The sequence below is a fragment of the Haplochromis burtoni genome, unplaced genomic scaffold, assembly GCF_018398535.1.
Source record: "Haplochromis burtoni strain Fernald_Lab_line unplaced genomic scaffold, NCSU_Asbu1 Contig_386, whole genome shotgun sequence".
In the NCBI taxonomy this organism is placed as follows: domain Eukaryota; kingdom Metazoa; phylum Chordata; class Actinopteri; order Cichliformes; family Cichlidae; genus Haplochromis; species Haplochromis burtoni.
In genome coordinates this window covers 283,833-307,139 of record NW_024582747.1, presented here as the reverse complement: position 1 = coordinate 307,139, position 23,307 = coordinate 283,833, and the positions used below count along the sequence as shown (strand labels likewise).

The window sequence follows — 23,307 nt, the reverse complement described above, 5'->3', positions numbered from 1 at the left end:
TATGGTCTCAGGTTTGTCTTTAGTTTCTCCCAGTTTAGGTTTGTAATTGCTCATGCTGAGTTGCCTGTTTTTGCCACCACCACCACCTTGTAAATAAACATCACTCTGTCATCAGTTCGCTGCATCTTGGGTCCTCCTTTCCCTCCACACCACACGGCTCCCTCCGCCAGCCGTGACAGTAAAGGGATAAGTGTAAAATGTAAATAAACTATATGTAATGTGTGTGCGAAATTATCCAGGCTAAAGAGTGAAAAAAGATATTAAAGCTAAATGATATGGCATGAGTAACTCACACATCTGTGAAGGCACCTTTAATGCTTAATGATTTATATAAAGGTTGTGGAGAAATATACTGACACCCACGAATCTCTTTTCTGGGGAGGATTTTATTGTCTCATTCTACACCTGATACAGTACAAAAAGAAAGTTTCTGGGTGCAAAACGTACTTATTGAAAACTTCCTCAGTATGTCCTGAAACTATCAAGTAGAAGTAAATTAGAAACAAAGTAAGCTGTAAATTGTTGAGCAGCTGAAATTCAGACAAGAGTGGAGGTGCGGGGAAAGCTCTTTAAAAACCAGGAAATCTTCCTTTCAAATCTCAAATGTATTCATCGTCTCTCATGTGTTTTGAAAGCTGTTGCACAGATCCAGTCCTCAGTTTCAGCAGCTGTTGTCTTCCAATTAGTTTCCAATTAAATGTAGAGTTTTGGAAATTACTGAATTCTCTTTTATTACATTTTTTAAAGGCTAGTCCATGACTGAATCAGTTGCTAATTGTTTTATTATCACATGCAGCTAATAATTACACATGCACTCCATCATACGACAGGGGCCTGGCATGGAGGACATGTGTAATGGACAAGGCTTAAGTCTAGTTCTGGACTTCCAGCTTTCTGTACTACATCATGCAGTTTGGATTCCTAAAAGAAGCCGGAAACATTGTTAAAATCTCCTGACATATTGATAAGTGCAGTCATAAGTACAGCAGGCCTTCTTTTGAGCAGATATCTGTAGCAATGAAGCCAGATTAAGAAAGCCTGAAGACTGATCCATTTAAGAAGAGACTTTGACATTGTGCTTGTGAATGCTTTTAAGTCATCTTCAGTACTTTTCTTCTCAGATTTCACTAATGCTAATTTCATAAGCATCCCAATATAAATATTAATACTCTCACTAATGAGGGCTTGCAAAGATGACTGAAATTAATCCTACTTAACTTAATCCAATCCTGCACAGTCCATGCCAAATTGAGAATTAATTTTGAATTCTATTTTAAAGTTAATTTTGTTGCCACATTAAAGACCATATTTAGCCCAACTTTTCCTTCTCTCTGACAGGTGGATTAACCAGCACGGAGAAGCCTCTGGAACTTATTAAACCAACGGCACACAACCATTTTGGTAGGGCTTATTTGTCTGTGTAAATGCATGTGTGTGAACTGTGTTTGGATCGGTGTTGATGGCTTGGATCAGTCTTGTCATTGTTTGGATTCACCGTACAAATTTTTATTACAGGTTTTTACAGGTTGGTCAGAAATGATACCCGGGTAGTCGATGACATTTAAACCAAGCTCTCAAATGGTAATAAGGGGCCAAAAAGTTTGCAGGGAAAATATCCCCAAAATTCATTACACCACCATCCAAACTGTTGGTTCCAGGGGGGGCTGGGTACCAGGGTACAAGGGGGGCTGGTTAGCCTCAGTTTCCTGTTCTTGGTTTACAGGAGAAGCACACGGTGTGGTATGTCTGTGAATGTTCTCAGTCATGGTCATCGTAGTCTAAGGAGCTTGGAAAGAAAAGCGTCTGGACTTCTTTAAGTTGCTTGAAGATATTTCACCTCTCATCCGAGAAGCTTCTTCAGTTCTAGGGTGAAATGGTGGAGTCCTAGATTTAAGCCGTGTGGGAGTTTCCCCCCGAGAGGGACAAAAGGACCCCCTAATGGTCCTCTACCTAATCACCTGAGCCAAGGTGTGAAAATGGGTGTAGGCCACAGTCAGCCAAGCCCCACCCTATCATGGGATTTTCTGAGGTCAGAAGGCCCAGGATATGAGAGGGCGTTAAGGCGTCTGGGAAGGAATCTCAAAACTGGATTATAGATGGCAGACAGTTTGTGCCGTAAACCACCGCCTCTGTTCAAAGAGGGTCGCTCATAGTGGACATGCATAGCTTCTTCCATTCCTCTTTCAAAACCATCATGATGTGGTGTTCTGCTGCTACAGCGCATCTGCTTCAAGGTTAGACGTTTTGTGTGTTCAGAGATGCTCTTCTGCGTATCCTGGTTGTAACGAGTGGTTATTTGAGTTCGTGTTGCTTTCCTATTAGCTCGAAACAGTCTGGATAATCTCCTCTTATCTCAACGGGGCTTTTTCACCCAGAGAGCTGCTGCTAACTGGATCATTTCTCTGTGTTGGATCATCGTAGAAATGGTTATGTGGTGAAAATCCCAGCAGATCAGCAGTTTCTGAAACACTCAGACCAGCTTTTCTGGCACCAACAACAATGCCACGTTCAAAGTAAATTAAATCACTTTTTCTCCTCTCTGTTCTGTTGCTCTGTTTGAACTTGAGCAGGTCATGTTGACAGTGTCTGCGTGTGCACATGCGCTGAGTTTCTGGCATGTGATTACCTGATTAGATACTTGGATAATGAGTATCTAAACCTGTTCAGTAATGAGCAGTTGAACAGGTTATCCAGTACAATTAATTCAGTGGTGTACATCTTACATGTGTTTACTGAGAGCTGAGCAATTGATCCAGTCTTGTCTTTGGGTGGTGTACACCACAGGTGATTACAGAACATTAATGCTCAGAGGTGATCAGGTTTCTCTTGCTTGCTAATATGTGGCTTAAGAGTACACCCTGTCAGTGTCTGATTATGAAGGAACTTATCATTTAGGCCCAGCCATGCAATCATTTCCACTAGCTGACGTTGCGTGTTGTTTTTAGTACATGACAATTTGCTATTCAGTGACAGACTCCGTTTAGAATTCGCTCTGCGTGTGTCACTTCATGTGCATTTACGTGAAAGTGCACGTGGCACAAGCAAATTTGGTTGGAACTTCATCTTCTTGTTGACTGGAACGTAGGATGATCGCGCCACATAAGCATGTCATCAACCCACAAGCGGTATGTTTGTCCCATGTGGCAGGACGAAATGCTGATGCAGCAGTGATGTCACAGATATGGGTGCCAAGGCTCGGAGCTGTAGTCTGCTAATAGTATGTTTCATTGCCTGCAGTGGTGACCCACGTAATGGCATAAACACACAGACAGACGCATGCACATAGACAATGGTGCAGAAGTTTTAGGCATTCGTGATCTTTAGATTGGTATCCATCCCGCAGTACTTTGAGGCGGAAAGCTTACTGGTGCCAAATACAAAGCACGAGAGTGATTGTAAAGGACTAACTTCAGTGACAAGAAGAACCATGAATCCTCCAGATTGTAAGGCCTCTGCTTTGATCTCACCAGCAATGAGTCAGTCCAGGAGACACGAAAACAACTCAACCGACTGCCTACATCCATGTATTTAATAAAACCCAAAACAACAAGTGGCTCTCAGAGGCTTTCAAGTTTCATTTTAGTTTTCATTTAAGTATAAAAAAATGTTAAAACCCCTGCTTTATGAATGAAATTGAAATAGAGTGTTTTTAGAGTTTCTTAGCAAAGCTGTAAATCTAGAAAGTTTTAGTCTTGCATAAAATTTGATGTCTGCTCGAAAGCTTTGGTGTAATTATGCGTTTATTGGAGCTTGGAGCATAATATAATGCATGTACACAATTATACCCCATTAGACCAACACACTTTATCCCCTCCTGCTCTACTCCTCGGTTAACTTTGGGCTAGATGCCTGCCTTTGTTGAGCTGGTATCTATAATATGGAGAGAAATGAACTTAATGATATTGACATTTACAAGTCTTTAACTGACTCCCTAATGAGAGAGCGAAACAGAAAGAATATGAACGTGTGGGCGAGTGAGCAAACTGAAAGGGGAAGTAAATGTGAAACTTATTAATGTACTGCAAGTCTGAGATTTGTAGAAAGTGTTAGAGCCTCACTGTAGCCTGTGTTCTCTGCTAATAGTGACAAGCAGGGATTAACCTTTGACCCCTTTCTCATGTGGTGGATAGGACCAATGGGGGTTAAACCTGTGTTATACACAAAATCGCATCACTGCGTAATGATACATTGACATTCACAAAAATGGAGAAGAGAAACTAACCCTGTGTCATATGAAAGAAGTGAAAGTAGTTTCTTAAAGGCACTATTTTTTGTGTGTGGTATGACTCATGTTTGTCACCATATCAACAAAGAAGCAGTTAAAAAATAAATTGTTTGAATTTATTTCAAGGCTTTAGTCACTTCCTCCATACAAATTGCTATAAATTGAAATATCAATAAGACCTCACTGACACAAGCTTACAGACCAGTAAATGACCACCTGGTAACCTCCAGCTTCTAAGAAAAAATGTGGTTTTCCTGATTGGTTGGCAAGTGGTTGCAAAGAGAATGCTGCACCAAAAAACTGATTGCCTCGGACGCCTGCACTTCCTACAGAAGACGGAAGGCGCCCACGCACTTGCAAACCGAGTCGCAGTAAAACTGAAAAAGACATGACACATACTGGAAAGTGGGCACTTTAAAACTTTTTTTTTTTTTTAATGTGCCTTACCTTTCCAAAGGTGAAACTTCAGAAGGTGGAAGATTTCCATTTCTAGTTTGGACCACAGTCTCCCGTTTCACAACTGTTAGACAAGTTAGTACCTTCCATACAAACTACATGTGACTATAGCAAATGCTCATTTCTTTTCCTCTTGTGGTGGTTGTAAGGTGGTCTCCAACTGGTCTCTACGTCTGTGTGACTGGCTCCATAAATTACAGTGTACATTACACTTTAAATGCTGAGAAGCTATACACAAAATGTCCCACAGTGTATTTAGAGTGGAAAAAATATTTCTAGGGCATTATATTACATTACTTGCTCTTGTGATGATATTTCAGTTATATTACACCAATTCCCTGTGAGAAAGAGTTTGGCGATGGTAGGAAGGAAGATCTGTTGTCTAACAGGAAGAGACCTGGCAGAACCAGCATCAGGGAGAGGCATCCATCTGCTGGGCCGGTTGGTGGGTGAGATGAAAGGGGAGGCAGCGCAGAGAGGACACGGTGCCTCTTTTGACTGTTTTTATTGAAATACACAGGTACTCTTAGCAGATTCCATTGATAATTTGACTTGCAGGAGTCAGTACTTCATGGCTCTTCATTGGGGTGCTTATCAAGTCAATGAGGTTAAAGTGAAGGGAAGTAGCTGTAAAAAGGATAAACTAAATAAAAAGAAAATCAGAGATCCGATTAACTGAACTGCCACAAAATTGATGTTGAATAGTGTCGATAGTACGCACACTAACAACAAAGGGCAGTGAAAAATGCAGAATTCCTGCTTTTTTGCACTTTCAGAGGTTGTTTGTTTTTTTTCATTAAGACATTTGATGTATTGTAGATAATTTTCTTGCAGAGCATCGAATATTGCAAAACTGCTGTCATGATACCATCATTGTGGGCAGCACACAGGAATAGTGTTTCATCACAGGTTGCAGCCACCCATACTGTGTATACCACAAAGGATCCGTCATAGATGGAAGATTAACCGGTTCTCTTCAAAGCTAGTACACTTGTATTTCCACAGTTAACTCGCTGGACTGAGATGCTGAATAAATTCACTTGAAAATGTGGAGACTGTTCCAACCCTAAGAATAACTAAATGTTTAAATGCCTGCCAAAAAAAGGACAACAGCATTTTATTGGAATAGGTACAGTACAATGGTCTATTAACACATTCATACGATGTGTTAGAATTAATTAAGTGGGTGCCAAGAGCAACAGTAACACTTCCTCTGTGTGTGTGTGTGTTTATTTGATGCTGCAAAGTCCATTTCAACACAGACCTTAATGAGATGCTAACAGCATCAGTGAGTGGTGCCGACCTTAAAGCCACAAGTCTGTGACTGTGCATTTTCTTTCTTTTTAAAGTTTCAGATCAAAATTTGAGTCAATCAGGCGACATGATGAATGCTACTGAAATTTAAAAATGAGGGAGATAATGAGGAAGACTCTGATAGAAACAGATTTGGGTGCATATTAATCAGGATGACTAAATTGCACCCAGGAGGAGGTACTGTAAGAGGAACAGAAGTCTGCACCTTCCAGAGTCACTTCCACACTTTGGATGTGAATGTAGGTTTGAGCAGCTGCTTCTATCAGTAAATGCACATGTGACATTAGACGAGGATGTGAAAATTACAGGCTAAACAAACGTGTATTAAGTGAGTTTTTTTGTGTGTGTGTTTGTGCTTAGTTTGGCTTATCTATCCATCCATCCCATCATATAGGCTAAACTGGGCTTTTTTTTCCCCCCTCGGTGAGCCAAAACAGCTTTCTCCCACTCTGCACAAATTAGCAGCAGCCCACGCTCCACTCACACATAACTGTCAGAGCACAGACGCTGCAGGGAGCGAGGAGGAGGGAGGGGAAGGTGAGAGAAGTGATGAGGAAGGAGGAGGAGAGAGGAAGACAAATTGAGAGAAGAGGATGGAAAATAGAAGAGTAAAGTGGGAGCAGAAGTGACAGATTATGTAGACCAGAAATGCTTTTGTAGCTCACAGAAGGACTTCGTTATGGCTCCTTTCATCATTGCCTGCCTGGCATGCACCGTCGTAATCAGCAAGAAATTTGACAGCAGTATTTCTTTTTTTCCTTTTCAGTTTTTTAGTCTTAAGGCTTTGTGCAGTGTCCATTTTCCGTCTGCACAGTGCTGATATTAGGGCTGAGCTGAATGAGAGGCTTTGAGCAAGCCTGCTAAGAACGAGGAGCTGTTCACACAGGAAGTGGCAGACCTGTTGGTCAGCTCCTGTTGTCTGGCTGAACTGCTTATCTTATCGTATCTTTATTTAGAGTTGTCAATAATCTATGAGCACTTAAGAACCTGAGAGCAGGTTAGTAGGAGGAGAAGAATAAATGCAATGAAAGGAGATGGTAAGAGGCAGGAGAACCGCAATTTGAGTAGAAGAGAGCCTGGATAAGTAGAAAAAGAGGAACGAGGAAAGGCACATTATGCAAATACCAGCAGCCTCATTACCATTTCAAAACTCTGGAAAGGAAATCAGAAAAAAAGTGGAGAGAAACATTTTTGGACTACACCAAATTCTTTCCCCCTCTGCATCTGCATCTCTCTGCACATGCACAGGATGCTCATTGGCATAATGCATTTCCTAGAATTAACCGCTGACAGCTAAATCGCTAACCTCAACCTTAACCCCGCAGAAATGTTCTCCCTTCAGTGATGCTGAACTCCAATAATTTAGTGCAAATTTGGAAATAACAGCAAAGCAAGGACAGAAGAGAGTGGAAACGCAGCCGAAAGAGGGAAAGGGTTGGTGGTGAAAAGCCAGAGATGGAGAGCGAGGTGTGTTCCAGAGGACACCACTTGTGTAGGTCACCATGACCAGACACTTGTCTGCCAGCCAGACCCCTGCTGCCTCCCTCCCTACTCGCTGGAACAGAGAGTTTCGTGTATCTGCGCATGAGTGTATGCTTGACCTTAATCCTGACATTGTTGTTTTGTGTGTTGGTGTTAGCTCCTACTCTGTTAATGTAAAGGAACATGCTTTACGTCACAATGGGTCAGATTTGCTTGTGGTACAACCTCATTTCTTTCTTTCATTCTGCTCGTTAACTTCTCATTTCTCTTCCGTACGACATCCTGTCATCACATCCTTTCATGTTTTTTGCTTTTGTATGCTGAAGAACTCATAAGAAAAACAAACTTCCCCTCAGGAAAACCTTTGAAGTATCGCCACACATTATCATCACATTACCTTTTTCTTTTTTTTAATCACAATGAGTGTAAGCACTAAAACATACAATTTCAAGACTGAGTCATCCATTTAAACTGAGGACGTAGGTCACAGATAAATAAATGGAACATTATAACCTTGTGAATTTTTAGTCCTGGATCCCAGCAGTGTCACTTAGAGTCCACACCTTTTCCTAATTCCTAACCGAAGGCCACCTGTTTAATACGTACATGCTCACCAGGGAACCCACAAGGCTGTCGGGTCCTGGTTCCAGCCCCCCATATGGGCCCCCAGAGCCACCTACCAACCCCCTCCCCATCCTTGTCACTCCCTGACCTGGCATGGATTCCCCTGCTTGGTGCCAGGTTGGTGTAGGCAGGAGCTGGTGGGCAGCTGCTACTTTTCTGCTTAACCACCATCACTAGCAGAAATCCACACACACACACACACACACACACACACACACACACACACACACACACACACACACACACACTAACAAAGACTATGCTCAGGAGATTTTTCCAATAGGTTCTCTGAAACTTCAGATGAGCTAAGATATAATCCTCTGCCCTTTGCTTCGTCACGACTTATTTTTCCCAAGCGGAACAGAATAATTTAACTATTTTTAATATTCCTTAGAGGCTGATATAAAGTCCTCGGAGCATACAGCCACGAGTTTAAGGCAGAATCCTAAAACAAACCTAAAGCTGTCGGAGAGCATGAGGTGAAATCAAATCTGATCCTGAGCGAAAGATAGGCGTTACAAAGGGAATACAAGGCAGTGTATTAGAGCCTGATTATATTTACAGACATAGCCTGAGGTTGTGGCCTTCATGTCAACCCCCTTAAAGAGACACACACACACATACACACTCTTCACATTTGGGCATAAAAAAGTATGGCGGAGTGCTTCGAGCCAGACTTGTTTTCGTCTTCCAGCAGAACAGGCATTGCCTTAACCTACTTTGTCTGCATCAGTGCCATTATCCTGACAGCCTCGGCAGGTTCTGCATGAGACTTTGTGCGGATGTCATATAGGGAGAAAGATTTTACCATGTTACCAGGTTATAAATATTGCATTTGGCCCTGTTACGGCTGACTGTCATGGCTTTCAAAAACCTACCAGACGTCTCAAGAGTGAGGCTGTGTTAGTCAATGTTTGTGTATGAATACATAAAAAAACCACAAAAAAACCCCCAAACCTTCATTTTTGATGTGAGATAGTAACATTTTGGGGCACAATGGGAATTGGTGAAGAGGAGAGATGTGGGGATTTGAAGTGCCAGCGAAGGTGTGGTTGTGTAGTATTACAGGACAGCAAAATGGAAACGTTTTTTAATGATGGTTTTTCTACTTTTGCATTCTGATCACGAGGGAACCAACCCTGATCGTAACACTTTTAAAATTTGTTTTTATTTCCTCGTGTGTTTGTTCACGTCACAGAGTTGAAGGGGAAATTCCACAGGAACAGTTGAAGGTAGGCCTGGAAACTTTGTGACCAAATCACAAACGTTTTAAAACAGTCCAGTGAAATCGTCACGCATCCGCTATATAAACCATGACCCGTCTGCACCGGGCACGACTTTCTGTTTCGGCAGAGCAAAGTTGTCTAAATTCTGTGTTTGGTTTTTGGTGTCTCTTGCGATTGTGACGCTTTGGGTCGCATCTTCGCTCAAAGTTCACCATGGTTCAACTCTGTGGGAAAGTTCAGCCTGGGTGAACTTCCCCTGAGGAAGGTGGAGCTTTTGAGGTTGTATTGATTTGCTTTCAGTAGAAAAAGTACAAATATGTGCATTGTGGCTTCATGCAGATGAAGGAAGTGTTATTGCTGCTGTGGGGCTCTTGAATGAATACAGCCAGGCTGTGAGTATAGACTGCATATAAAGTATATCTTTCTGAAGGTACTTGATGAGCATTTCCACCTTTGCTCTCTTGGATTATAATAAAAACTAGCTTAACCTGTGCACTTTATGCACGAGAGAGATTTCACTGCTCATTAGGTGATCTGGCCTTCAATGGTCTGAAACATTGTTTGTGTGTTGTGTGACAGCTAAGCAATAAGACGGCCTGTTGCCATCAATAAATAGGTTGTTTTTACTGTTTTTCTGCAGCTATAAAAAGCTCAAGAGTGGGATAGATGTAGTGCATCAATAATGAGACTTTTTCAAAATGATTTTGCCTGTTTGCTCTTAGTGGGCAATGGAAAAATAAAAATGCATTGTTTGTGATTAAACCTGGAGTGGTCAGAGATAAAAGTCCCTGAACACAAAGAAAAGCATGCTTACATAGGGAGTTGGTACCACCGCCTTGAACACAACTTGAATGCAGAATACAGATTGTGCCGTAACCAACAAGCTCTGCAGACTTTCTTTGTCTTGCATTGATTCTGTTAATCTGCAGCTGTGGTTTCCCTCGCTCTTTCCCTCTGCCTGTTTAAGAAAGACTCGAACGGTAACGTATTAGCATGTGCACGCTAGAATGTGATATAATCAGCAGGCAGTACTGCGAATACTCTTTTTTTTTTTTCCTCCTCTTTCTAAGTTCTCATCAATTACCACATCAGAGTCTCCAGTTCCTTTAAAGCCATTTGTAAAAGTAGTGTTTGTCTGTTTATATGCAAATGGATATGTTTCACATTTGACTCCAACTATGCATTGCCCTTTCACTTCCTGTCAAACTCACTTATTAATGCAGAGGTGTGTTTTGTAAAGGCTTTTAAAAGCCTTAGTAGAAATATATGGCTCTGGAAGAGTCTTCTGGAAGCTATTATGGATGACCACTCCAGGGCTCAGACCTTTGCTTTCTGCTCGCAAAGAATTTGTTACCATTTGTCCAGGACACCATCACAACCAAAGGTTAGCTTTCCTTGGTCCCGGAAAAGGAGTTCATTAGAAATAAACCCACAGGCTAATGACTACGGCATGGCTGTCAGTGATAGACTGTACTTTACCGCAGACTCATTTAAGAGAAGAAATAGACAATGGTTTTCTGCCTGCACCAATTTTCTAAGTAGAGTAGAAGATGGTGCCGAGAAAGACGAGAGGTGGGCGTTTTGTAGAACTGAAAAAGTGAATATCAAGAATAGACTTTCTAATCTGTGTATCTCTTTATCAGATATCTCTAATCTTCTATGCTTCCAGTTTCTGTAATAGAAAATAATCAGAGTAAAAACTAAGTATAAATAGGTATTTGAAATTTAAAAAAAAAACCTTTTAAAGGGCAACAAGTCCTTAATATAGCCCCACAAGATGATATTTGTTTATCCTCCATTTACATCTGTGGTCATCTTTGTGTTTGTTTGTCTGTGGTTTTATTTTTTCTTCATTGTTGACAAGGCCGTAGTAAACAACAGCTTCATTGCTCATGAAGAGTCTGAGATTTGAGCGGTTGGTGTTCTTGTGACCCATGTGATTGTAAGAGCACAGGGAGCAGTGTGGTGGGCTGACGTCTTTCATAAGTTCAGTTTAGCATCACTGAAAGCTAATGGGTCTCTGTCTGCTGTGAGCTCGGCGAAGGCATTACAATTGAGATGGAGCGAGACGGTATAAAATATGAATGAACGGAGTTCCTCGCTGCAGCTGGCAGCTCGAAGCCTCTCTTTCTGTTATCTTTGCTGCGTTTTTAAGGTGTTTTTAAGCCTTGATGTTTTCAGTTCTTCAGAACTGCCAGAATTTATATTTAACACACACTGTGCGTATTTCTGTGGAGCTTTACCACGCACAGCACGCACACGACGCACGCACGCACGCACGCACGCACGCACCACGCACACACACACACACTCACACACACACACACACACACACACACACACACACACAACACACATCAGCTGTCACAGTGGGCATCATTGGCCCGAGCTTTTTCCAAAAACAATGCTTTTAGCTTTAAACAGTGAAAAGCTGAGATTCATATATAGCGTCTTTACTAGGTCAAACCTAAATGGATAAAGCGCTTAAACCAGTCATCCACCCATCACACACACACACACACTGGTGATGGCAGCTACATTGTAGCCACAGCCACCCTGGGGCGCACTGACAGAGGCGAGGCTGCCGGACACTGGCGCCACCGGGCCCTCTGACCACCACCAGTAGGCAACGGGTGAAGTGTCTTGCCCAAGGACACAACAACCGAGACTGTCCGAGCCGGGGCTCGAACCGGCAACCTTCCGATTACAAGACGAACGCCCAACTCTTGAGCCACGATCGCCCAAAGAAGAAATATCTGTGGATGCAATGATTTTATTTTTGAATAATAACTTTCATTGCACTTTCAGCTCTTCTCAGAGTGTCTTTTACAATATGGCTGGATAATTTTATCTCTGTAGGCCTCCCACTCATATAAATTATTTAGCTCTATAAGGTTTGTGTTAGCAGCCTAACACAGCTAGAAGCATTTAAGTTACATCTCTGCTGGATGACAAATCATTTCACTGTATATATGTATTCATAGTGGATCTTACAACCATACTTAGAAACAGCGAGACAGCAGCTCGAGACGTTTTAGAAAACTGATGCTGCTTCCTTGTGATTTGTCCAGTCAGCGTATGTGTGTATATTTACGTGTATTTGTGTGTTTGTGTATGCAAAGAAAGGCAGCATCACACAGGTTTATAGCGATGGTATTGATTTCTGTCACTTTTGCTTTTATGTGTATCCACATGCTGTTCAATAGACAGTAAAAAGAAGCTGATATCAATCGCTGTAAACATTTTTAAACCTCAGTCACTTCTGACAACATTCAGTTCACTCCAGTATATCAACAAAATATATATACACACTATATTTTGCCACCTTGTAAATTCTGCTGCCTCTGTTGCCATCCTAGTGGCCCTTTTGATATCTAGTACGTTCTGGGCTCTGCAGAGGGACTGGCTTACAACCCATCTGCATCCCCCTTCAATTCACCTGCTTCTTCCCCCATTTTACTTTTGGAGGCTTCTTTTAGCCAAGTGCACTTTGTCTTTTAGTTTATTTATAGTTTATCTGGGTCCTCTTAGAGACCAGAGAATAATCTGACCGGGGGTTTGGGATCAGACTGGGTGTTACCCTGTTGTAGCAGGTGGAAACCTAAGATGCCCCCTTTCTTGACTTTCATGGCGTTAACTAAATCTGTGTTGATATTATTTTGAAATACTTCGTAATACTAATTTTAGTTATTATATATTATTGTATTGTTATTATAAGTTTCAGATTTAGTGCCTCAATTTTGAGATTTTCCCAGTGTGCCATTAAATGGGAACACTAAAGGGGAGAGAAGGGAAGGTAAAGGGGGATTACAGAGAGAGTATGTGTGTGTATTATAAATAACTCAAATCAATAATAAACGACATAGTATTTTGAGTTGGGTCTGGAGTTCTCTGGGGAGATGGATGAAAAAAGCAAAGCCCCCCCTCACTATGAAGAGGAGGAGGGAAGACGAGAGCATACCAAGGTACAAAAATACGACTTTGTGTCTTTTCTTCTTCCTGAGCTTGAACAGGTTCGTTTATTGTTTAGTGTGTGTGTGTGTGTGTGTGTGTGTGAGCAGCTCTCGTGTGTACATTATGAGTCGGACACCATCCATTACTTATTCATCAGTTCTGTCTGCCTGCTTGCCACACTGTGTATTTCAGCATGCCTTGCGATCATTATGCCACATGCATTATTTAAGACACATGTGCACACTGACTATGATGCAGATAGTTATTTATCTGTGAATCACTCACTTATTGCCTCGTCTGTTTCTCTCTAAGGCTTCTAAATAACTGCCAAAGCCCAGTTTCACAGGAATTCATTGCCTAACTTGTATGAAGGTTCTGGGCTTTGACTAATACGAGTTGGTTTTACTTGATGAGCACTCGTCACATCCAGCAGTCCCAAGGATGCCGTTCGGTAGAAGCAGCACTTACTGTATCTGCATGCAAACCTGTTGTGTATTTGACCTGATTGTTGCTGGCTGGCTATCGTCAGACATCAGTGATTTTGGCAGCGAGTCTTACGTGGAAGTCCCATATGTAGTTGTTATTACATTTGCTTAATATGCAAAAAAGCTGCAGTTTGAGGGGAGGAGGCACAAATGCTCAGGAGGGGGACTGCGGGAAGGGCAGCTGACGTAAAATATTTCCAAATAAAATATGTGGATCCATCTGCTGTGGTGATCCCTTGTGACTAAGGAAGCAGACAAAAGTCCCAATAAGACACATATTAACAACAGGAAACAACATCTGCTGTGGCACCACAACATGGTTTGAACAACTCCGTGTGGAGCAAGAGAAGTTCTGTTTGTGTTGAAACTCTTTGTGAAGAGCTGTATATGGCACTGCAGCATGCTCCTTTATTTCAAGACTTTTGTTGATTACAAAACAAATTTGCTTTAATTGCTTCTTTCTTATGTTGTCCATCCAAACAAGCCCAATAATGCATGAGTGGTCTGAAAACAAGTCGTCCTTTTTGTATGCGGTGTTGGCCAACAAACATTTTCCAAAGCCGACTACACGCACCCCGCTGTTCATTTTCATTTGTTAAGTTGTCAGATCGTTGCTGCTGCTCTTTGACCGTCGTCTTTCTCTCCCGACTTTTCTCTGCACGCTGATTTCACCGCGACGTGTCAGCGGCCTCTGCGAGGGAGATTCTTCCTGTTCTAAAAATGACACGGTGTTTGTTTGCGTGCGTGTATGCCATTGCGGTTTGGGATCAGTAGCGTTAGGTGTTATCAGTGTCATGGCTGCATGATGCTTAGCTAAGCCTTTGACGTCAACACTATACAACAAGCTGATAAGGCAGGCCTTTATCGCAGCCAGGTGTGTAGGTGGGTTGTCTGATCAAACAAAATTGGCTTCCTGGATTCTACACTGAACTTCAAAAATAGCTTCTGCAAACATGCACACACAGGAACAGACCATGCTACACACGCATACATCCACACGTGTATGTACATGCACATTCATGGGAACATATGCAAAAATAGGACAGTATGCTGCATGCTGGTGTCCCGTGTGCTTCCATGATCTCTTTAGTTTCAAACCTATCAGTGTAATTTCTTTTTTTCCCCACTTCTGCTCGATCCGTTTATTCTTATCTTTTCTCTTTTTCTTTTTTTTCTCCTTGTCAGCTCAGGCATTGCCATATTCCATATGCACTAATGTGAATAATAATAGAAATGAATAAATAGATAAAGAAAAGAAAAGAAGAAGAAAAACACGCAAGGAACCTTTAAAGAGTTTACAGAGCCCGTCTTGGAAAAGCAAGATCATGATGATTGCAAAAGCTGCCAGGCTAGACGGGCGTTAAAGAAAGTAATTCTTTGTTATTTTTTTATTTTTTTCAGACATAAAAACTGCAAAGGACATCTCTGACCTTGGATGTGTATGTTGCAAGCACTGGACATATCTCAGTTGGACTGAGCAGTCCTAACCCTTCAGTGTTGTTTAACTCCATATGCAGTGGATCAGAAAACCATCTGTTTCCCGTCAGAATCAAAATGAAGACAATTGTTTTCAACTGCCTTGCAAACGGGGTTACTCATAAAAGTGAAAAACTGAACAGTATCCACAGTGGCAGTATATCACTCATGTTTTTCTAAATGCAGTCCCGCGAATTTCAACTGAAAAAACAACAACAAAAAAAACAGACAAACACTGGCGTGAGAGCCGAAGAAAGCCGACGCCAACACACCATCATAAAGTTGCTTGGCCCAAAGTTGCACCACACACCTGCGTATATGGGAGGGGCCGTCTCAAGAAATCGACCTGTGACTCAGCCCACAGATTCTGTTCACCATGATTCCACTGTGCAGCGCTTGGTCCAGTTTGATTTTTGAACTTGTCAAAACTTGTATTTATTTAAAGAAATTAAAGCGCAACTGGCTCCACCCGGGCTCTGAACTGGCACCCTGTCGGTGAAAGGCAGGTGTCTGATTCCAGTTCACAACTGGCACCCTGCCTTTACTCCAGTGTAATTCAAGGGGAATTGGAAAACAGACTGTTAGAGCGCAGAGGACAACTAACCCACTTGGGGCAAACAGTCAGGTCCTTCCTGCCTGTTTCTTTGAACACATATCGACTGAACCTTCATTGAAAGAACCAAAAGGCACGTCAGGTGTTGCCCCCAGAGGAGCACTTGTCTTAAGTGGACTGATTCCACTCAGTAGGCCAGTCCTTCAGCCGTCCCCTAAACGCTCCCCGTTATCATTCAATCCCAAACTCATCACTAATCTACAAATAAGGTTTCAGGCCTGTGATTCAGCGTCTCTCCTGTTTATTAGTCATGCATTCTTGCTAAGATTTACTTATTTAACTGCTTCAGTAGAACTCCTTAAACAGATGAACCTCTTTCTGTCTTGTGTAATAATAATCCATTATTTGCATATTTAGGTGGCGATGATTCACTGGAATAAAAGGTACTTTTCTTTTTAAAAACAGAAAGAGTTTCCAGAACAAAGTTACTAACATCATAAAGTTTCTGGGGTATCAGTCTCCACCAGTAAACAGCTCGTTTTGTTTCTATGTGCGTGTTTGTAGTGAACAGAGACAGATGTCTGTGACGTATGTGTGTCTTCAGTGGTTGTAATGTATTGCTACTGTCAAACCAGCTTCACAGAAAGCGACTGTCTATGCTGTAAGGTTCCTGGTGTGTAGGAGGATTTTACATAAAGTGTGTGTGTGTGTGTGTCTGTTAATAAATGTGTAAGCGTGGGTAAGTACAACTTGGCTCTGTTTAGTCCAAAAATGCAGATTTAGTGCACGAAAGCATAGGTGGTGTAGGGAAATAGGAATGTAGACAGAGTGTTTGCCGGTGTGTTAGAAGAGGGAGAGTGACTGTAATAAAATGCTCAACATGCCCGAGACTGCCCCCTGATGTCACTGAGAGCCGAGGGAGAGAGAGTGGGAGAGAGAGTGAGTGGGAGGGGACCGGAGGAGCAGAGGGAGGGAGGGAGAGTGGCAGCTGGAGGGCAGAGCAAAACACGTCAGTGAGAGGAGCAGAGAGAGGCGACAGAGTGAGAGACGGACTGTGTGAAAGACCGAGAGGGAGAAAGATTTGTTGTTAGGACCTAACCCGGGCCGGTCTGCTGTGTCTGTGTGCTGCAGTGGACTTGAACGCCATCTCTTCTCACTCGCACTTTTGGCTACAAACGCACTTTCTGTCTCTCTCTCGCTCAGATACTGTACGCCACTCTCAAACGTGCAAGAACAGCGCAGCACAGCATAACTGATGGGTAAGAGCTATTCCTGTTATGCAGAGAATTACTGTCCAAACCGCATGTAGTGAAGTGCTTCATGTTATCCTCGTGTAGCTGTGCTCGGCCGGCTTGTAGGTTTGTTGTGGTTTTCCTTTGTGTAAAGGATGTGTTGTTGGAGTCTTCTTTCACAGAGTTTATTCAGTGCAGTGTGCTGATTGTACATTAAGTGATCAACAGGCGTGCATTTGTTTATGCAGACTCTTGTTTTGCCTGTGGATGTGTTGCTGTGTTACGTATATATGTTCACTTAGGGAGTGAGTGCATGTTCGTGTGTGTGCATGTTCATTTGCTGTGTGTGTGGGTGTGCGGCTTGGAGTAGTGGCAGTGTTTATTGAATGGCACTGATGTATGGAGGCTCGCTCAGCGCAGCCTTTAACTGAATGGAGCAGATGGCAGTGGCTGCGTCTGTCCTTCCGCACAGCCTATTGTGCACATAAGTGTGCATTTGCGTGCATGTGTGGAGCAAAATGCATGGAAGTTAGTGTGTAAGCTCACTGGGACTACTGCTCGACATATAAACAGAAAGGACTGAATGTTAGATTGCATCCCGTATCACCATTTGACTCTGCTGCTGCCTGCCTTGGATCACATGTGGGGTCTTTAATTTATCTCAGTTTACTCCAGCTTTGACATTTAAAATCACAGCGCTGTGACACAGCTAGATAATCTCCTTGAAAAGTGCTAGTATACACTTTTTGTATCTCTTTATCTCCTAACGAGAACACTTTAGTACTAAATGCATTTTGTTTTTTTATAAGTTAATCTGGGGAAATATCGCCAGAGAAAGGAGGAAGCAGAAAAAACCCACAGGTTTTTGGTGGCCATGTTACCATGCTACTGGGACATGCAGCGAGGCATACATCAACAGTCACACCCACCCACCCCAGACTTGACAGTAAAGCACTGAGCTAAATGCACATGCAGATCGTTTGTTGAATCGCTTGCCTACCGTCATTGGTTCACCCTCCACCTCAAGCCCCACCCCTTCTCCACTGTCCGACCAACCACTGGCCACAGTCCCAGCAGTCACCATGGTGTTTGCCTCCCTCCTCTGTGAGCACCTGAGTCTGCTGGGCTCGCAGCCGGTTGACATTATGTCAGCGATTGCTGTTCATTCTAAATTTGTGAGGCTTGTGTTGACATTTGCTCATTCTGTTGGAACTGTGAATGAGTTTGCACTCTTAGTTTCTCATAAGCTGTGAGTAAACATACATGGGAGGGCACAGGAGCCCAGTGGGGCGAGGAACTCCTCTGGGAGTCCTCGTCTATAAATAACTCTGTGTGATCCATAATCTTAGCCTGATTGGGGGGGTGATGATGAGCGGAAGGAGGGAGGGGTACATCGAGGGACACAGTGATGAATGAGGAGATAAGAGAGAGAGAAGAGGAGGCAGAGCCTGGCATTTCAAGAGTTTTGTTTATGTTGGGTTTCGTTGCTTTCAGTCAGGCCGTAGTCATGAACTCTCTCGATCCTGAACAATTTCTACAAAGTAAACACAATTTCCTGTCCAGAGTTTATCTTACGTTTGCCTTTTATAGTTTTAAAGAGACGTCCTGGGGCTTAAGGACATTTAGAGCCAACTTCATTTGTGAATTATTCGAAAAAAGACTTTTTTTTTTTTATTATAATTTGCAGTGTTTTGTGCAACAAGGTTGCAAGAACCGCAGCAGTAGTCTCCACAAGTGCGCATATACTCGAGATAGAAATCAGTGCGTAATAATAGCGCTAGTATTTTTATTCGTTTATTTCAGGAAGCATCTGTTAGCATTCATTCTGAATTGCTCATCCAAATCTGCAGCGAGAATCTTTGCATTATCACGTCCGTTGTTGTCGGGGTGAGTCAGCTGTTATGAAAGCACCTCTCCTCCCCGTAAGCCAATGCCATATTCACAGAGTGCGATCAGTGTAAGCTGGGCTAATTACTTCACAGGTGGCTTCTCCCAGGGCTGTATGTCGCCCTGTTTGTCTGCTGCCATTGACAAGGCTTTGTTTACTATAAACATGCCTCTGAGGTTTGTTATTAGGAGAGCTGCTGGTGTTTTTGTCACGGTGCAACTGTAACAGTACTGCGATCCTTGAGAGCCGTGTCAGCTTGACTGTGAACTGTTAGTGACGCAAATATGTTTCCTTGGAGCTCCAAACTTTCGACAGCCCTCTTTTTAATGATCCAAAGCATAATTGTGTCTGGATAATTAAAGAAAATAGTTTCAGCCCCTAAAGATACACAATCCCGACAACATTACAGTCTTAAGTGCATCTTCTCTCATGTGAGATGCATTTATCCAAGAGGATGAAACCATAGGAGCAAAAACATTCTCTCTGGGCACTGGAACGACTTCTCCGAGTCTGTGCAGTTTGGGTATAGACTGTGTTGGTACATGATCCTTATTTATCTTCCTGTGTCTCTTTGTGTAGCTAACAACACAATCTGTAGCCAGCAATAGCTCTCAGTGCAGTCTTAATGTGGCAGCCCAGTGTGGTTAGCCTCGGAGTAGCTGGTCGAAGCGATGATTATTACACCGCCTCCCTATTTCTCTCCATCTCTGTCTCTTCCTGGCCGTCGGCACTAGTAGCCCCTCAGTTTGAGGATAAGTAGCTGTAATTAGTTTATTTTGCTGCCTGGCTTTAGCCTTGCACTTGGCCATTGATCACAGCTCCGTAAGTGGCCGGCCGTGTTAACATAATAAAACATACAAAGGCATTTGGCTTTTAAAATTGCTTCCCATGTAGACGCACAGAGGTAACCCAGTGCTTCTAAAACACTGTTTGCACAACACAAACCGCACAAAGGGATATGCATCACAGGGACAAGGGTATATTCAGGACCGGCTGCTCCGAGGTGGGGAGAGGGGGACTGCTGTGGCACAAGTTTAGCACCGTTTTTGGGTAAAAATTATTTTGGCTCTTTGGCGCATGTTTTTGGCTGAGAAACTCGCTCTGCTGTGTTTGTCTGTGAATCGTGGCATTAAGTGTCAGCTTGTTGGCAAAACGTGTGTGTCTGATAAGTTTCATGTGTTAGTTTACTAATCTGTGCTGCGAAAACACGAGTTGCTTCATATTTCATTTCAGGTCATGCGAGACAGCTGCGTTTGTTGTTTTATTGTTTAGTAATAAACATCTAAGGATTCCATAGGGTTGCATGAAAGTTTGGATAGCTGAATTTGTACTTTGCTGTGAGGGGATCGTGTGTGTGTGTGTGTGTGTTTGAGAGCGTGTGCCAGAGGCCTGTTTACAGGACATTTGTGCCACTCACCTAAGTTCATGTGGAAACATTTACAGTTGAGGTGGCATTAATTGAGGTCCGGCTCCATTCATGTTTGTCACCACTGATTGTCAAACAAAACGTTTTGTTTTGTTTGACCTTGATGTTTATTGCTTATTAAATATGTGTGTAAACAGCTGACATGTTTGTGTAAATGTTTGCGTGAGAGGCGAGAAGGGGGCTGAATTTGAACATGGTTCAGTGCGGCTGGCTTTGTTTGGATAACATGGTTGATTGGGACCAACTCTTTACTCAACATGGCAGTCACTGTGGTCCTCTAATGAGGCTCCTGCATGTAGGCACAGATGACTCACCCGTCACAGTAAATGCTGCTAAATTCACCTGGCGTTATGTTTTTTTTAAGAGCAGCAAGAGTGGCGCAGCTGGATGGTAAACTCTTAAGTCTTTAAATAAACCTCCACCCCTGCCTAATTAATTCTAAGCCTAGTCCTTTTCATCTTTTCCAACTGAAGGATTTAACAGAACTTCTAATGTCCAGCCTATAAACAAGTCCCTGCAAGAGCAGCGATACAACCAAACACACACACGTGTGCACCAGCGAAGCACCAGCAAGTCTGGCCTAGCCACACCCTTCTTCTCTCCCATGCTGTCCCATTGGGTGGTGTCAAGTTTCTCCCCGCACTGAAAACCTGCCCAGTACCAAAGATGTCATTGGACCTTTCCTGCAAGTAACTGCAACTTCATCGCCACCTCATTGGCCACCAGGGATAGGCTGGGGAGCCTTCGCGCTGGTTTTAGGTTATTGATCGCTGGTGGAGGGCTTGGCGTGGTGCAAGCTGCTTCTCCACACAGCAGATATTGATCCGAGTAGACCAAATGGTGCACGTGAGGTTTTGATGTATAAGTCAGAATTTACTTGCATAGATAAAAGGTTTATTTCAAAAACTGAATCTGCAATTTGGATTGAAAGGAGTAGCGTGCTAATGGTGTTTGATCACAGCATGTTTTATTCAAAGATCAAGGCACAGAATTAGATTTTTTTTCTCGTTTCCCTGGTGTGCTACTTTTTGTGTGTAAGCTGCTGTGTTGTTTGCTTGTAGAGAACTAATCTGATTGCACTCGTACCCTGAGCTGTTGCATGACAAGCAGGGGTGTTGAAGCAGGGCATTACCTTTCATTTACCATGGGGCCCTGTGCGACCTCGCTGGATTATTCATATAAAGCAGATTAAATGATGCAGACTGAGTAAATGATAAAGGAAGCAACAAAAACAGATGGGTCTTTACGGTTTATTCCTGCCTGCTAATATTTTAACACCTTGTCGTGAGGTTTAAAAAGTCGATTCCTGCGACCTTTTTCTTTACGGTGTCACGTCTGAAGTCGTGACGGCTGTGACACAAGCAGTTCTGCTCACACACACACGGTAACAAACCAAAACGCAGACACGCACAAATCCTTGCTGTGAAATTCATGTTGGGGTGGGATGGGCGGTGTTTTCGCTCTCTGATGTTTGTATGGATTTACATAAACACGTTTTCTCCCTCTGCCGCTTACACTGATGCTCTGATGATCTCCGGCTTTCAAAATCTCAGACACATTTTATGCTTTCGCTGTGTCCCTAATGCTCTTATCTGCTGTGTACAGCTATAAAAACAGACTTAAGTTCTCAGTGCTAACGTTACAAGCAGCCGCGAGCACCATGAAGTGTAATGATGAGTGCAGCTGGCACGGCCACAGAGTTTGGACATCTGATGTAACAAGTGTCCGTCTGTCTCATTTGGATCAAAGAGGACATGATGTTTTGGCTGCTATTAAATGAATTTAAGATGATCTTTCAATAATTACAAATTTAATGTGAACATATAATAATTCCCTGCTGTTTCAGTGGACGTGAGCACAGCGGCGCTGCCCTCCACCGCCACAGCCATCCTTCCCATGGATCTGCGCATAGTGGACCACGCTCACCACCACCAGCAGCAGCCCTCCTTTGGCTTGGTTCCTCCACCCCACCCCACGCCACCCACCTCCACGTCTACTGAGACAGGCCGCGGACCAGTCATTAGTAAGTCTCCGCTTATCTTGCGGCATTGCAGCCCGTAGATGTAGATGCGCTGAGTAATCGCGTCTCCAAAACCTCCCACAGGCCAGCAGGAGCAGCACCTGCAGCAGGAGCTGGTGGCTCTTAAACACAAGCAGCAGCTCCAGAGGCAGCTACTCATCGCAGAGTTTCAGAGGCAACATGAACAGCTATCACGACAACATGAAGCCCAGATGCAGGAGCATGTCAAGGTGAGGTGTTGTGATGAAGATGGAGAGGAGAAAATTTCCTCTCCTCCCGTCTGTCTGTCTGTCTGTCTGTCTGTGTGTGTGTGTGTGTGTGTGTGTGTCTGTGTGTGTGTGTGTGTGTGTGTGTGTCTGTCTGTGTGTGTGTGTGTGTGTTTGTGTGTGTGTGTGTGTGTGTGTGTTGTGTGTGTGTGTGAGAGAGAAAGCTGGATGGGGGTGAGGCGGGAAATCTTCCTCGGATACTGTAGAGCTGTACTCAGCAGAAATATGCCTGGTGAAGGGCAAACAGAAACAAATTGAATTTAAGTGTGTATGCTGGTGTAATCTGATCTAGTGCTGGTACGTTTTTCAGCAAATCACCCAGCTGAAAACCCCCCAAAAAACCTGACTGTGTTGCCATAACCACAAAACCAAAAGGTAACAAAGACTGTCAGTTTGGCCTGACTGCATCTCTAACAGGCGTAGCTACCTCGATGCCACCCGCTTTGAACCTGGATGTGACAGCAGAGTGACCGTGAAACCCTCATCCTTACTGGCTAGTGACACACAGGTCGTTACAGGATGCTTGCCAACAAGCATATTCCGGATAATCCAATATAAAATAAAATAACAAAAATGAGTGACTGAGCCCATAAATTCATCAGGAGAGTGTTTACAGAGAACCGTTTCCCCATAGACTTCTGTAGGACTGGAACCACAGCTGTCGCCCCCTTGTGGCCATT

The 23,307-nt window shown here is 43.1% G+C and overlaps 1 protein-coding gene across 5 annotated transcripts in view; it reads left to right on the top strand.

Annotated features, from left to right (window-relative positions):
- Positions 1 to 23,307, top strand: part of hdac4 (histone deacetylase 4) — a 123,575-nt gene that overhangs the window by 52,905 nt on the left and 47,363 nt on the right. For 3 of the 5 annotated variants that reach the window (XM_042212663.1, XM_005944116.2, XM_042212664.1), the window contains exons 3-5: positions 1,339 to 1,401; positions 22,188 to 22,364; positions 22,446 to 22,591. In XM_042212663.1, coding sequence (XP_042068597.1) covers positions 1,339 to 1,401; positions 22,188 to 22,364; positions 22,446 to 22,591 — 386 coding nt within the window. Of the gene's footprint in view, positions 1 to 1,338; positions 1,402 to 16,790; positions 17,055 to 22,187; positions 22,365 to 22,445; positions 22,592 to 23,307 lie in introns of those variants that run through there. The other 2 variants (XM_014340676.2, XM_014340675.2) reach the window with 2 other exon arrangements.